General features: G+C 39.3%; 1 protein-coding gene across 1 annotated transcript; it reads right to left on the bottom strand.

The window, feature by feature from the left end:
• Window positions 1-11,150: 11,150 nt before the first annotated feature.
• Window positions 11,151-16,964, bottom strand: LOC108704752 (signal-regulatory protein beta-1-like). The gene is made up of 4 exons (XM_041577246.1): window positions 16,720-16,964; window positions 13,898-14,227; window positions 12,631-12,930; window positions 11,151-11,660 (listed from the first exon to the last, which is right to left on the bottom strand). The coding sequence occupies exons 1-4, from the start codon at window positions 16,802-16,804 to the stop codon at window positions 11,194-11,196; spliced, it is 1,182 nt and encodes a 393-aa protein (XP_041433180.1). The 5' UTR covers window positions 16,805-16,964; the 3' UTR covers window positions 11,151-11,193.
• Window positions 16,965-17,143: the final 179 nt, after the last annotated feature.

The following is a 17,143-nucleotide window of genomic DNA, read 5'->3' as shown; positions in this document are numbered from 1 at the left end:
CTATTTCCCATATGCCCTTCGTCTTCTCTCTCCCATCTGGTTCCACCATGACAGGGGCCTGTAGTTCAACACTCTCCTGCTCACTCTTGTGTCTCTCCTGGTTCCCCTGCAAAAACAAAGCAAATGGAGATAAATGAGAGATAAACTGTGTATATTCTGCCTCTAACATTGACAATATCAATAAATACCAAGTGTGTGCATTGTGACATCATTCATATGACATGTAATAATTTATATTAATGTATATAATATATTTGCACGATTACACATTGCTTATAGTGCTTATGACCAGAGAGTATAGGAAATGTAGTAGATTATAAAATGTGGGCTTTTTGGACTTCTTAGGTTCTTAGGTCTCAGGCACAGTATATACAGCACAGCATATACAGATGGGGTTAGTGACCCCCTCATTTGAAAACTAAAAAGAGTCAGAAGAAGGCAAATAATTCAAAAACTATACAAAATAAATCATGAAGACTAGTTGAAAGGTTGCTTAGAATTAGCCATTCTATAACATACTAACAGTTAACTTAAAGGGATACTGTCATGGGAAAAATTTTTTTTTTTCAAAATGAATCAGTTAATAGTGCTGCTCCAGCAGAATTCTGCACTGAAATCCATTTCTCAAAAGAGCAAACAGATTTTTTTATATTCAATTTTGAAATCTGACATGGGGCTAGACATTTTGTCAATTTCCCAGCTGCCCCTGGTCATGTGACTTGTGCCTGCACTTTAGGAGAGAAATGCTTTCTGGCAGGCTGCTGTTTTTCCTTCTCAATGTAACAGAATGTGTCTCAGTGGGACCTGGATTTTACTATTGAGTGTTGTTCTTAGATCTACCAGGCAGCTGTTATCTTGTGTTAGGGAGCTGCTATCTGGTTACCTTCCCATTGTTCTTTTATTTGGCTGCTGGGGGGGAGGGGGTGATATCAGTCCAACTTGCAGTACAGCAGTAAAGAGTGACTGAAGTTTATCAGAGCACAAGTCACATGACTGGGGGCAGCTGGGAAATTGACAATATGTCTAGCCCCATGTCAGATTTCTAAATTGAATATAAAAAAATCTGCTCTTTTGAGAAATGGATTTCAGTGCAGAATTCTGCTGGAGCAGCACTATTAACTGATTTATTTTGAAAAAATTTTTTTTTCCTATGACAGTATCCCTTTAAAGATGCACCACCCCTTCAACAAAATGTAGTATTGTGTCATAATTCACATGGATGTAAAACATAACAATAAACAGGAATGTGCACATAACCATTCATTAATATCTGGAACTGTGACATCACTCATACAGCATATAAAGTCTACACTGAAGAATATTAACTTATTGACTGATGTCAACAGACCCAAATGCAGGAGAAGATGACAATGTGGCGCTTCTACAGAAATACCCTGGGCTGGGGCAGTTTTCAGCTAACAGGAGCACTCGGTATCATGTAATCCCCAAGCTCTTTTACCTTTCTTTCTCCTTTACACTAATTACTATTATTGGTAGTAGTAGTAGTATTTATAATAATAATAAATAATAATAATACATTTTCCCAGCACCAATTAACAACACATGCCATTTGGTTTCCTATTACATATATATATAATGTGCAGATAAGAGCATCACTTTTTATTTAGAGACTAGCACTGGCCCTGATGTTCCTTCACCTGATTCTTCAGCTTCTTCGTCCCCCATGTTCTCCTCTTCCTCATTGGTCTGACCAGTTCCCTGGTTGGTTTGTGTTCCTGCTTCTGGTTTGGAGACTTGTTGGTCTCCATTGGATGTTGCCGTTGGTTCTTGTGGTTCCCTGGATGAGTTTTCTTTCTCCAATGTGGCCTGATCATCTCTGGGATCATCCTGATGACTCTCATCAACATTATCCTGTGTTGCTCCTGGAGGTCACAGATATTTCCACTGAAATTTACATTTTTTAGTTTCTTCTCATTACAAATACTGTTATTGGCCAGTGTGTCATTACATTAATGTGGAATTCCCTTCTGCTCTTACCAGTTGGTTCTTCAGCCTCTTCACTTACTTGTGCCACAAACAGGCTCAACTGTTTGATGTCCACTAATTCCAAGTCTTTAGAAATTCACATTGAAATCCATGGGACAAACTAACATTTGGGAGATTGAACTTTGACAATGAGCATGTTTGGATCGAGGTGGGACTGAAGGGAACTGCACCGGAATGAGATATTTGGGGGCAGTAAGGGTGTCCCCCCACCAGATTATATATTGCATGAGCCTTGTATATGGTACAAAAGACAACTTGGCTGTTTGGAAATCCAGTTGTAGTGTAAATGCAACTGAACCAACGAGAAGCAAAAATAACTTATTTAAAGAGTGAACCATTGCCATTTGACCATCTGCAACATGCTGTGTTTATTCCAAAGCCATTTGTGTATTATTATGTGTTATAGATGTTGAGCTGAAATTTAAAGGCGATCTACAATTCCTTGGTTATTAAATACAGAACTGAATGAAAACTTTTATTTGCCTATAAAGTTCTCTCCTGCATGTGTGACATCTTTTGCTTCTTGTCTGTGCCAGTGGCATTAGTGTTGTTCCTCAGGGGCTGGACTATAAGCTCCCCTCCTAATAAAGCCACTCCCCCTGTGATTTTAGAGCTGAGTGCACCAGTTCTTTGTCTCTATACTGAGTTGCTTTATAATTAGCACCAATAGCAATGCATCAGATTATCTGGCAACAACTGAAGGTGCTTTTTCATGATGTTTCAGGTTGAAGAACACTAAGACCAGGTTCTGGATTTAAATTCTAAATTCTGTATAATGTGCACATAAATATTAAAGGAGAAATAAACTATCATTAACTCCTCTCTCCATTATATTGGCCATTGGAAGTTATAATCCTTGGTAAGTTTCTTGGACTCTAAATAGTTATTTCTGGAATTGTTGGAGGCAGAACTGTATCAGATCTCACTTTCCCTGTTTATTAGAATTTGATCCTGCTCATGGGTATCTCCCACCATGAGAAGATGGACAAAGTCAATTTCAGTGAATGCTCAGTGGGAAAAACATCTGAAGGAGGAAAAAGGGAAAGTCCAACGTGCAGAAATAGTGAAATCTAAAACATAAACCAGCACTTATAAATTCAAATGGAAGACATAATGGGGCATTTATGAAGTTTTAGATGTGGCACCTGCCATTGGGCAAAAAAGGATCAAATAAAGTTCTAAAAATGAGGAGAAGGTTTAGTTCTCCTTTAACATAACCTATAAAAGTTCTTCATTCAGTAGGTACAAGGTAAGGCTGGTAGATATGCTGGACTTACCCGGTGCATCTGAGATGGTGTTTAAAGGCTGATGTTCACTAATGTCACCACTCGGATGTTCATTTCCTTTGACAAATAAAAAGTACAAAAAGGATCAGACTTTAGAGATGATAGAGATTGATTTCACGTTACACAGAGAAATGATAGTTCCTTTCTGCTCAGTACACTGTGACCCAGTCCCTAATCTCAGGTAACGTTCACTTATTGATTATTTTGGAATATTTGCTGGTTAAAGGGCAAGGATATATATACTGTATATATTATATAATGTGTATATAGCTTCTCTTACCAATTAACTTCCTGTACTTATAGAATATCCATATCACTATAATTGGGGGCCTCAGACAGGAACCCCTTGATAGGGCAAAGGCACAGAGTCTGGGCAAGACGGGTTACAGAGAACATTCATTCGCCCAAAACCCATTGACATGTTACAAAGAGTTTTTTAATAGCCAAAAGGACTTGGCTTGTGCCTGGGTCCATGAATGTCTCTCTACCAGGGTTTCCAAAATAAAAGAGGTGTCTAAATGTCCCAGGGCTGTTTGTATTGTTTTACACCTTTTATGGAACTGATTTTATACTGAGGAACTTTAGAGAACTGTGAGTCCTTTATTAAAACTGGTAGGGGCTCTTACAATGCATTGTACATCACAGGCCCATTTGATTTCTTTATGTAAAATGAGAAATTGTTTTAAAGAAGTTCTTTGGAAAACCTGAGGCCCTCATGATGAATTAGTATTTCTTAATTGATAATATGGGACAGAACATGAACGTTTATGCTGCTGAAGTGAATGGTCAAAAATGTTTAAATAATAATGTATAATTGTATGTCAACAACCTTGGAATTATAATATGATCTGTATCTTTTAAGAAAAGCTGTATTCCATGATTTCATGTGATTATATTTTTGAATGATGTGTCATTTATGTTTTATTATGATTCTGGTTTCAATAAAGCTCTTTGAAACTGAAAAACCCAACCCATGAATCCCTTTAGTTACCTCTTCTGTCCCGTGTAGCTGAACATAGTTACATAGTTACATAGTTAAATTGGGTTGAAAAAAGACAAAGTCCATCAAGTTCAACCCCTCCAAATGAAAACCCAGCATCCATACACACACCCCTCCCTACTTTTAATTAAAATTCTATATACCCATACCTATATTAACTATAGAGTTTAGTATCACAATAGCCTTTAATATTATGTCTGTCCAAAAAATCATCCAAGCCATTCTTAAAGGCATTAACTGAATCAGCCATCACAACATCACCCGGCAGTGCATTCCACAACCTCACTGTCCTGACTGTGAAGAACCCTCTACGTTGCTTCAAATGAAAGTTCTTTTCTTCTAGTCTAAAGGGGTGGCCTCTGGTACGGTGATCCACTTTATGGGTAAAAAGGTCCCCTGCCATTTGTCTATAATGTCCTCTAATGTACTTGTAAAGTGTAATCATGTCCCCTCGCAAGCGCCTTTTTTCCAGAGAAAACAACCCCAACCTTGACAGTCTACCCTCATAATTTAAGTCTTCCGTCCCTCTAACCAATTTAGTTGCACGTCTCTGCACTCTCTCCAGCTCATTTATATCCCTCTTAAGGACTGGAGTCCAAAACTGAACTGCATACTCCAGATGAGGCCTTACCAGGGACCTATAAAGAGGCATAATTATGTTTTCATCCCTTGAGTTAATGCCCTTTTTTATGCAAGACAGAACTTTATTTGCTTTAGTAGCCACAGAATGACACTGCCCAGAATTAGACAACGTGTTATCTACAAAGACCCCTAGATCCTTTTCATTTAAGGAAACTCCCAACACATTGCCATTTAGTGTATAACTTGCATTTATATTATTTTTGCCAAAGTGCATAACCTTGCATTTATTAACATTGAACCTCATTTTCCAGTTTGCTGCCCAGTTTTCCAGTTTAGACAAATCACTTTGCAAAGTGGCAGCATCCTGCATGGAACCTATAGTTCTGCACAATTTAGTATCATCTGCAAAAATAGAAACAGTACTTTCAATGCCCACCTCCAGGTCATTAATAAACAAGTTGAAAAGCAAGGGACCTAGTACAGAGCCCTGTGGTACTCCACTAACAACACTGGTCCAATTAGAAAATGTTCCATTTACCACCACTCTTTGTAGTCTATCTTTTAGCCAGTTCGCTATCCAGGTACAAATACTATGTTCCAGGCCAACATTCCTTAATTTAACCAGTAACCTTTTGTGTGGCACTGTATCAAATGCTTTAGCAAAGTCTAAGTAAATCACATCCACTGCCATCCCAGAATCGAGGTCTCTACTTACATTCTCGTAAAAAGAAATTAAGTTAGTCTGGCAAGATCTATTACGCATAAAACCATGCTGGCACAAACTCATAGTATTATGATTTGCTATGAAGTCCAGTATCTTATCCTTTATTAACCCTTCGAAAATCTTTCCTAATACTGACGTCAGACTAACTGGCCTATAGTTTTGAGGCTGAGAACGGGATCCTTTTTTGAATAGAGGCACCACATTAGCAATTCGCCAGTCTCTTGGCACAATACCAGATCTCAATGAATCCTGAAAAATTAAGTAAAGAGGTTTGGCAATCACAGAGCTAAGCTCGCTAATTACCCTGGGATGAATACCATCTGGCCCTGGACCTTTGTTAATCTTAACCTGTTCAAGTCTCTTTTGAATTTCTTCTTGTGTGAACCATGCATCATTAGTTGTATTACTAGAATTGGGAGTGTTAAGAAGGAAACCTTCACTTACTGGTTCTTCATTTGTGTAAACAGATGAAAAATACGAGTTCAGAATCTGCGCTTTTATTTTGTTTTCATCAACCAGCTGATCCCCCTCTGATAGTAAGGGTCCCACCCCTTCCTGCTTCATTTTTTTACTATTGACATATTTAAAAAATAATTTGGGATTTTTTTTACTGCTTGCTGCAATATCCTTTTCTATAGCAATTTTAGCTTGCCTTATAGCTTCTTTGCATGATTTATTGGCCTCCTTGTACCTTATAAATGTTTCGGCTGTACCAGCTAACTTGAAAGCCTTAAAAGCACGTCTTTTCTTACCCACCTCAACACCAACGCTTCTATTGAACCAAAAAGGTTTTGCTTTGCAACGACGTTCCTTGCTTACAAGTGGAATATACTGACAAGTATATTTATTAAGCAGCATTTTAAAGACTTCCCATTTTTGTTCTGTGTTTGACCCTGTGAAAAGCATTTCCCACTTAATATGTTGCAGAGATGCCCTTATACTGTCAAAGTTTGCACGTCTGAAATTTAAGGGTCCGTTTACTAAAGTGCGTTAAAAATATTCGCACAATATATAGACAGAATTTTCGCCAAATATGTTATCGCCAGTTTACTAACCTGCGGTAAATATAAATTTGCGAATTTTCTTGCGCAAGAATAATTGTTCGCCAGTTATCGCATTTGCTGAAAATAACGCTACGTACACATTAACGCATGGTTTACTAAACAGCGAAATGTGCTAAAGACAAAATTAACGCCAGAATATTCGCAAACTTTTACCGCCACATATGAAGTGGCGTAAAAGTATTTTTTCTGCCAGAAAATTCTCAAGGGGCAGGAAATATCCCATAATAATGTTTTTTTTTTACCCATCATTCTTTGCTGACAGGAGAGAGATCTGTAGCTATTGCTGACAGGATGTTTTGGCTTCTGCTTCTATCTGGTGCAACAGTAGCAGTTTCAGCTCAGAGGTGTATTATTGGCAGCGGCATCGTCAGCCTCTACACTTTTTGGTTTCATTGGGATTGGCTACATTAAACTGTGTATTTCTATGAAGCAAAGAGATTGACTGGTATCATTTTCTATTGGCAGAAGAGTTTATATGATGTAGACATGTTTGATTGGTATTACTCTGGTGATGTTGTTGGATGGTATAATCATCAGTCAATAAAGTTTATAAGTTTTGAAGATGCATTTCTGGCCATAAATGTCACAGTAAAAATTGCCATAATAACCGCCATAAAACAAGACTATTTTATAGCATAAATATTCGCAAAAACGTAATTTTTCGCCAGAAAATTCGCAACTCGCTAAAATTACCGCTAACGTAAGCTGGTTCCTTAACGTAGTTACCGCAAGTGATCGCAATGACTTCTGAGCGCATCGCTGTTTAGTAAACTTAGTCGCTGCGAATATTCTGGCGTAAAAATATTCTCAGCGATAACATGCGGAAACTTAAAGTCAGATTTACCGCACTTTAGTAAACGGACCCCTTAGTGTTTTAGTTACTCCCTTATAGAATTGCTTCTGCAACAGAATCTCAAAGGAGACCATGTTATGATCACTATTCCCTAAATGCTCACCCACACAAATGTTAGAGATGAGTTCAGTATTGTTAGTTATTACAAGGTCCAAAAGAGAGTTATTCCTAGTAGGTTCTTGAACGAGCTGGAATAAAAAGTTGTCATTCAGCATATTTACAAACCTACTAGCTTTTTGTGTCTTAGCAACCCCATTACCCCAGTCAATGTCTGGATAATTGAAGTCACCCATAGCAACAACTTGACCCAGCTGTGAAGCCGCTTGTATCTGCAAGAGTAGCTGGGCTTCATACTCGACACTTATACGAGGTGGTTTATAGCATACACCAATGATAATTCTTTTTGATACCTTTTGCCCAGTCGAAATCTCTACCCAGAGTGATTCTACACCCTCACCAGTGGCAGCTATTGTTATTTCTTTAGCGCATGGCTTTAATTCAGGCTTTACATACAAACCCACTCCTCCACCCTTTTTAATCCCTCTGTCCCTCCTAAAAAGGGTGTAACCATTTAAATTCACAATCCAGTCACATGTTTCATCCCACCAGGTCTCAGTGATACCAATTATATCATAATTTTTAGAGCATGCAATTAATTCTAGGTCTCCCATTTTACCTGACAAACTCCGTGCATTTGCCAGCATACAGCGGAGGTTACTACTTTTACTTTTGAAATGTGCATTACTTAGTGAAGAATTATACGTTAAGTTAGTATTATTCTGTTTTCCTTGTAACAGAGGGACCTCCTTAGCTGGTAAACTGTATGCCCCCTCACTCCTCCCCCATGACCCCTTACTAACCCCACTACCCCGTCTACCCTAGCTTCCCCATAATCCTTTATCTCACCCACCCCCCTCTTGCCTAGTTTAAACACTCCTCCAACCTCTTAGCCATTCTTTCCCCTAGCACCGCGGACCCCCTTCCATTGAGGTGCAAACCGTCACGGCTATATAGGTTGTACCCCAACGAAAAGTCAGCCCAGTGCTCTAGGAACCCAAACCCTTCCTTCCTGCACCAAGACTTGAGCCACGCATTAAGCTCCCTAATCTCCCGCTGTTTTCCTAAACTTGCACGTGGCACAGGCAAAATTTCAGAAAAGATTACATTGGAAGACCTTTCCTTGATCTTAGAGCCTAGATCCCTGAAATCATTCTTTAAGGTCTTCCATCTACCATTTATTTTGTCATTAGTACCGATATGCACTAAGACAGCTGGGTCGTGCCCAGCCCCACCCAATAATTTGTCTATCCGATCAACCACATGCCGAACCCTGGCACCAGGTAGACAGCAAACTGTTCGGTTGTAGCGATCCGGACGACAAATTACCCTATCCACTTTCCTAATAATTGAGTCCCCTACAACCACAATCTGCTTAGGCCTGACTCTACTCTCCCCCCCACCACTACTAGAGAAACTGGTCTCCCGGCTGTTAGAGAGATCAGCCCCATCTAGAATTGCCAATCCAGAGTTCATACTCCCATCATCTTCACACAATCTGGCAAATTTGTTGCGATGTATAATCTCCGGATCAGCCTCCATTTTCCTTTTGCCCACCTTAGATTTTCTAACTGTCACGCAGCTAACTGCCTCAATATCCTGCTGCTGTTCTGTTCCCCCCAAACTATCTGACCCCGCTAGGTCCTGCTCAGTGAGCAAGAGACTCCTTTCAAGATTGTCAATCGACCGCAGTGTTGCAATTTGTTGCTCTAGTGCTCTAACTTGAGCCTCCAAAGTGGCAATTTGCTCACATCCACCACAGAGGTAAGCATTTTGGATCTCTTGTTCCAAATCTGCATACATATGACAGACTGTGCACTGAGTCAGACCTTCAATCTTGCTAGCACTCATTATCCCAGTTACAGATCAAAACAGGAAAAAATATAAATAAATATATAGAAAAAAAATGAGGGTTTAGAACAAACTTTTGACCTACAGTAGTTTTGAACGTCTTCCCTTTAGACACGCTGCTCCAAACAACAAGCAAAGAAGAACCAAAACTGAACCAAAAACACCAATTATTATTTTCTTTTTGATACTCCATTCAGCAACTGCAAGTAAAGAAGAGACACAATAAAACAAGTAACTTTATGAATTCCACTGAATGTTATATAATTCTGTGAGTGACAGACGGGATATGGGAAATGGTTTATGTTGCCTTTAACTAGTGGGACAGTAAATCACCAGGAAGGTTTTTGCTAAAGAGAGAAATATTGGGATCTGGAAGCTGTGGGGGGTGGAACAGCTGGTTATGACTCTCCATTCCACTGGTCTTCTATATATTGAAGAGGACTTGTCAGGGGAATACGTTTCTCATTGTGTCGGACCCAGAAACCCTAAAGCACCCAATGGGGTTTGAGGTGCTGCCAGCAAATAGTAAAGATCTATGTGTCTGTCTGTCTTTTGGCTGAGATGGGCTCCCTGTGATTTAATGTACAAAATTGCATCTAATGTAGCTTTGGACTCCCCAGGGCTTCTTTGTTCTTGCCCACTGCACTTCATTCTGAATATTAAGCCTGCCTTGGGCTATTCAATTAATGAATCATCGCCCTGAAAAGGGCACCAAACCCTGCTGCACTGCACAACCACACTTTACTCAGCTGTTGCTGGACTACAAATCCCAGAATAATATAATATATTATATTGGTGAAAGGAGAAGGAAAGGCTAAATACACCAGTAAACCATCAAAATAATGCTGATCTGAGTCCTCTGTCAAAAGAAACAGCACATTTCTTTCCTTCTTTAGAGTACACACGGGCTTCTGTATCAGACTTCCTGTTTTCATCTTAAACCTCCAGGGCTAGGGCTTGAGCATGCTCAGTTTGCTCCTCTCCCCCTCCCTGCTGTAATCTAAGCCCAGAGCTATGAGTGAGCAGGAAAACTCAGGCAGGAAGTGATGTCACACCAAGAAAATATGGCAGCTACTATCCTAAACAAACAGAGCTTCTAGAGCTGTTTACTCTGGTATGATAAAGCATTCCACCGAATAAATAGTGTTACACTATTGTGGCTAATCTATTGGCAATAAACTGCTGTGCTAGCTTTCCTTCTCCTTTAAGGAAAGCTGGGAGCTGTAGTCCAGCAACATCAGGGTTGTATTCTTAAAGCAGTATTGCTCAATAAAGCTTCCCCCAGCACTCCAGGGCCCAGGGCAGCATAGAAGGGATACTATGCCCCAACCATAAAGCTGTCCCACTGTGCCTCCTATAAACGTTGAGAATAAACCTAGCATGGAAACCAATTCACCAATGAGAATTCTACTGACCAAAAACCTAATTAAAACCTAAATAAATAAAATAATGTGTGTATGTAAGATAAGAGCAAGATGGCTGACATAGTGCTGGGAATCTGCATTCTCATTGGTCACTTCTCTTACATCTGTATGTAAGAGAAGTGACCAATGAGAATGCAGATTCCCAGCACTATGTCAGCCATCTTGCTCTTATCTTACATACACACATTATTTTATTTATTTCATTATATGACACTGGAATGAGACATGGGGATAAAGGACAGACTTGTTCACTGAAACTGGGCGTCATGTTTCCAACTCCAGTTGCAGAACGAACAACATGGAGCCACATTTACTCACATCAGCTGCGATTCTCATTGGAGCACTTTAACTTAGGGAAGTGGAACACCACTGCTCAGTGAGGGAACATGGACCTAGGCTAGGGGTAGTCAACAGAGAAAGTAATGTTCCATAGGCCTCTTCTGCCTGGTAGAGATCTTCTGTATGGCCCCGGCTTTGCAGAAAGATTAGTCCAGCAAGGAGATGTGATCCATAGGGAAAGTTCTCACCTGTCAGTTCCACCTTTAGTGTTTGCACAAGAGGTTGGGTGAGGGCCTGATGTTCCACCACACAAGAGATCTCCATCCCCTGACTCTCAGCTGTTGGGAGGAACTGGTAGGAAGACTCCAGAGCAGAACTGTTAATCCTCTTTATCTCTGAGGCTTCCACACGACTTCCATTCACTAACCAACTCACAGCAATGGATTCTGGGTAATACCCCCACACACGGCACATAAGTGTCTGTTCCTTATTCTCATAAAATGGCTCATGGGTGAAGTTAATGGAAGGGGCAGCTGGAAGCAAAAGAACATAATTTGACAACAAAACCTCGATTCCAATTTTGTGATTAGAAAGATTTTTATAAAGTACAAAGCACTCCCAGTAATCCTTTACTGACCCCTACATAGACTCCCTACATAGACTCCCTACAGGAGGAGGAGAGTGGAAAATGTAGAGGACAAGGCCAAGAGTATATTGGACCAGGGGACTCATTTGGTTTGAGGGCCAACTCTGGTGATGAGCGAATATGTGTCGGCTTTACTAATATTTTGTTGAACACTAATTATTTTTGGTCACGTGTCATTTTTGTAGCAAACTACATTAGAGTCTGGGCTTTTTTTTCATGGCACCTTGTTCCTGCTTTGGGAAGGAAAAATCACATACATTATTCTCTCAGTGTCCTGCTACACATGTGCAAGAGAACTCCTATCCACTAGGCTACAACTGATTTTTCAATAGAAAAAAGCTTTTTTTTTTGCATTACTAGTACCAACTAACTGATTGTTCAAACTTCAAATAAGAGTAATTTTGTTTTGTTAATCAGTAAGAATAACCCCTCAGTTAAATCATGTATATCCACCTTACCATAAACTTTTAAAAGAACCTATAGATATCACCTCCAGCGATTTCGGTATCAATATATGGTATTAATTGTACTAAAGTTTTCCTTACTACTAAGAGTAAATATGGAGAGCCAATTTAGGAATGCTTGAGCCTTCGTACTCAAGCATTTGGGTACTAAAACCAAGCAAGACTTCATGTGGGTTTTTCATTCAAATACCTTGGCTTCCTGCCAATAGGGTTTTTTCCCCCAATCAGTTTTTAAAAAAAAAAAAAAAATTATATATATATATATATATATATATATATATATTTTTTTTTTTAGCCAAGGTATTTGAATAAATGAATCCCGTGAGAGTTTAGTAACTTGCATGTAGTTTTAGTGTCTGATTCTTAACTCAGTCCCCAAATATCAGACATTACCTTCATAGATCAGCTGGAAATCCTCCTGGAGAGGAGCAGAGAGAGACTTATGTTGGACCTGGATAGAGAAGATCTGGTTCCTGTTCTCCTTGGTGGGTACAATGGTCACTGTGCTGGTTGTACTGTGGGTGCCATCTGGGTCTCTCTGGGACTTATTCACAGTAACACCAGGTAATATCTCCCCATCTCTCAGCCATTTAACATCAAGATCCTGGGGGTAGAAGCCAGTGATGGAGGCTCTCAGGACACTCTCCTTATTCTCACTAACAACTTTATTAGTGATTATGATCTGTGGGGGGGCTGGAGCAGATCATTTACAGTTTCATTAAAGTGGAATAAAAGTGCTTCAAAATATTATAACAGACAAAGCTGAAAGCTGCTAAATTTCCATGGAGCTCCTCAATTGACCCTATGACTTAATCTGCCAGTTCTCAGTGATGACTTGAGATCAGCACTATGTCCTTATATCCAGCACTGAGTATTAGACTGCCTCTCCCTACAGAGAGGATGGCCCCTAAACTACCAGCAGGAGCTGTATCTCCTACCATGAGAGAAGTTCAGCAGCTCTGCTGTTGGTCCTGAATCTGCAGTGTGTCGATGATAGGAAATCCAAGCAGACTGTCATGTATAAATCAACCCACTGTACTAATTCCATGTGCAGTACTCTGGCATGACCCTAGTGATGCTGTGACAAATACAACTTAAAATACATGATCATATATCCACTTTGTTGATCCAGAGCAAGGCAAAAACCCCACCTGAACCCTGTGCCAATTTTGCCTCAAGAGGGAAAAAAATCCTTCCTGGTCCCAATGGTGATTGGAAACATTCCCTGGATCAAGCGTTTGACACTCATTTAACATGAATTAATACAATGCTGACTCTCACATTTATACTGTATAAAGATACCAAAACCACAATATAACCACAAATATAACAGCGCATCCAGGAAATCATCCACATTTGGTTAATAATAGATAATAGGAGAACATAACGATGAGAACCTTTGACATTTCACAAAATATGCAAAAATGGAGTGTTGGTGCGATGTTTCTAGTTGCTCAAGAAATAAGGAAGTGATCTGCTTCCTCCCGTGACATCACATCCTTCTATTTCTCAGGTCCCTTGTCATGGAGCCCCTGTGCTTATAGCTCCATTCTCCAGGGCTTTGCTTTTAATCCTATATTCTCTATCTCCCAAAAATAATATGATGATGACATGTAATCTCTTTATAAATCTGTAAATTAAAATCATATTGTATTAGTACCTTGAATTTCCAGTAGGATCTCCTTATTTTGCCGGTCTGAGCTGTAATCCACTGTACAGGTGTAGGTGCCACCATCAGATACCTGTGTATTAGACACAGACAAAGAGGCCACTCCCCATGGGGCTGTAGTTGAGTTGAGAGAGAACCGGGGATCTGTTGTGATCACATCATCGCTGTATATCAGAATTACTCTGCTATTGAAATACCACTTTACATCCAAGAGTTTGGGATCAGCAGGGAATTTACTCACATAGAAAGTGCAGGGAATGAGGGTGTTGGATCCTTTCCTAGCAATCTGGGGGGAAGGAGCAGTCACCTCCAGTACAACACCTGCAGATAGAGATAAAGTTAGAAATAATTGCTATAATAAATTTATGTGATATGTTTCCTTATATAGTTATGTTTCCTTTATATAATCCATAATTCTGTCTTTGCATTGGTTCCTTTCCATGTGCAACATATAGTCCCCCAGAATACTCTGCCAGGCTGGCTTTATCCCATGTATCTCTGTAATTGCTCGTTATTCCATTCCTGTTCAGAGTTTTGGGTCACCTGACCTGACTATATGAGCAACCTGTACATTATGGGGCAGATTTATCAAAAAAAAAAAAAATTCGAGCAATTTTTTGTGTACTTCGACCAGAGAATAGTCCAAATTTGATTTGAATTTGAAAAAAATAGAAATTTAGAATATCGAAATTTATCATGTACTGTCTTTTCTACTTCGACCATTGGCCATCCAAAACCTGCGAATTGCTGTTTTAGCCTATAGAACCTATTTGGAGTCAATATGTGAACTTTGGGAAAAACTTTGAATCAAATTTGATCGAATGCTCTATTAATTTGATTTGTACGATTCGAATTCGGCTGAATACGGACCTATTTAATCAAAAGCAGCCAAAAAAACTTCAAAGTAATTTCAGTTGGTGTTTTTTTAATTCGAATTCGACCCTTCATAAATATGCACCTATATGTTTGGCTGTAAGTTTCAATCTTGAAATATGTAAGAAAGAATTGTGAGACAGTATGGGATAGGATGGTGAACAGAATGTTGACAATGTGTAGGATAGAATGGAGAGGATATTAAGCATAGAATTGTGACAGTCTACTGGGTAGAATGACAAGAATGCATAGGATAGAATGGTTAAAATGTATTGTATTGAATGGTGACAATGTCTGGGATAGAATGATGAGAATGTGTTAGATACAATGGTAAGAGTGTATTGAATAGATGTTGACAATGTGTGGGATAGAATGGTGAATATTTTTATTCAGTAAAAAAACAAACCAGCTAGAATTGGATTGTTAGGATTAAACTGGTGAGTTTATTAAGGTTAGATTGGTGGAAATGTGATAATAATAATAATAATAATAATAATAATACAAATAGATTGTTGTAAGTCTGTGAGAATGATTTAATAATACAGGACTCATACTGGAAATACTGGATCATAGTGGAAATGTATGATGAGAAGACAGATGGAGGTGGTAAAATGTTTTAAACATAATATCAGAGACCTATTATACTATTGCATGCTGTAAATTGATTGTATTATTATTATTGAGTATGTTCTATGTATTTATCTGCTTATCTGTGGATAATTAGAACAGATCAGCTTTAATATATTCAGCTTGTGAATTCCAGGCTTCAGTAATGAAAGGGAACCTGCATGATCTTCATTGACCAGAGCAAACCTGGCAACAAAAATAATTCCTACATACAGCCGCTCCTCCTAGAAACAGCCCTTCCCACTTATGCTCTACAATGACTCTCTACATGACCATCCCTCCAGCCATTTATTGGACTTAGAACTCCCATAATACACCACAGCATTTCCTTTAAAGGCAAAATAGTCCTCCTCCCCAGTGTGACATGAGCTCAGTAAGTTGGAAAAGCAGTGTATGTATTAAAGGGAGGGCAGAAACACTGTCTGACCCAATGAACTATTTTCCAACATCCCTTAGGCTCACAGTGTCATACAGCACTGAGATACTTGGAGTTGTGGTGATTATACAAAAGGGCCTGTAGGTGTCACTTTACACAATAGTTATACTGTGAATACACAGTACTTTCCATACAGTTTAAAGGATTAGAGTTGATTACGGCTGAAGTGTAATGGCTGCATGAACCTGCTAATAAAGCACTGTTATACTCTACTCATCCTCGGCCACCAAAACATAACAGGAGTTGAAGTCCCTCTGCTTTCCCGAGAATCTGAGCCCACCAATACTGATCCTGAGCTGCACAATGTTTGGTTTCTGGTGAGAGCAGCCGAGGAATTGTCTTGTAAAGTTGTCTGAGTGTCATGGGGAGCGTTTCAAAAGGAGTCGGCAGCACCGATTCTGAATGATGTTCTGTTTCAGTTGAGAGGGAATTTTTGTATGATCTGACTTAAACTGTCACAATAAATCTCCCACACTTAAAAACCTGAATTGTTACTTGAATATAAATAGAAAGGACACAACAGTAGAATGTATTGAGCCCATACAGTGCCAGGTACTGTATATGGAAATCAGCAGTCGGATTCAATCATCTCTTCCCATTCAGATGATGCTGTAAAAAGTGAATATTGAGACACATAAGGGAACAAAAGAACTAATACTTATTTAGGGGTGAAATCATTCACATAAGGAATACTCCTTTCCCAATAAAGGGGAATGTAGAGAAGATCCAAATTGCTCGTTCACTGGATAATGCAAGTAATTATTATACTGAGAATTTAAATAGGTTTGATTGGTATCAGATCCCCTAAGCCTGGCACTGCCCTGACTTACTGCCCCTGCTAATGCCCCTCCGCCACTACTGGGAATATAGAACTTACCCAATTGGGGCAGGAGGAAAAGGCAGAGAATTCTGATAATCCTGAGGAATTGAGGCAGTTTAGTGGGACTTTTTGCTTCTCTCATCTTCTCTTAATGTGTCTCTATCATTAGTATCCAGGCACAGTCCATAACCATAGAATTCAGCTGTTATTGAGTATCTTCCACTTCTGGCTTCTCCCAGGATATACAGTATATATATATATATATAGTATTTCTAGTAACGAGCATGAGTCAGTGCTGAAGACTCCTCACCAGCCCTTGTCCTGTCCCACAGAGCTGAACATTCACAATGAGAGCTCAGCTTTGTCTGTATGAATAGAAATGACTTACAAAAGGCAATGACTAAGTATATTCACAGGAAAGGAATGTGAACGTATCTATAAAATAATCTGTAACATTTTCCTTTCAATCTATTCCTGATTC

This window comes from Xenopus laevis, chromosome 9_10L, assembly GCF_017654675.1.
Source record: "Xenopus laevis strain J_2021 chromosome 9_10L, Xenopus_laevis_v10.1, whole genome shotgun sequence".
Classification (NCBI taxonomy): Eukaryota; Metazoa; Chordata; class Amphibia; order Anura; family Pipidae; genus Xenopus; species Xenopus laevis.
Note: the sequence above shows the minus strand (reverse complement) of the source record. Positions and strands in the feature narration are given on the sequence as shown.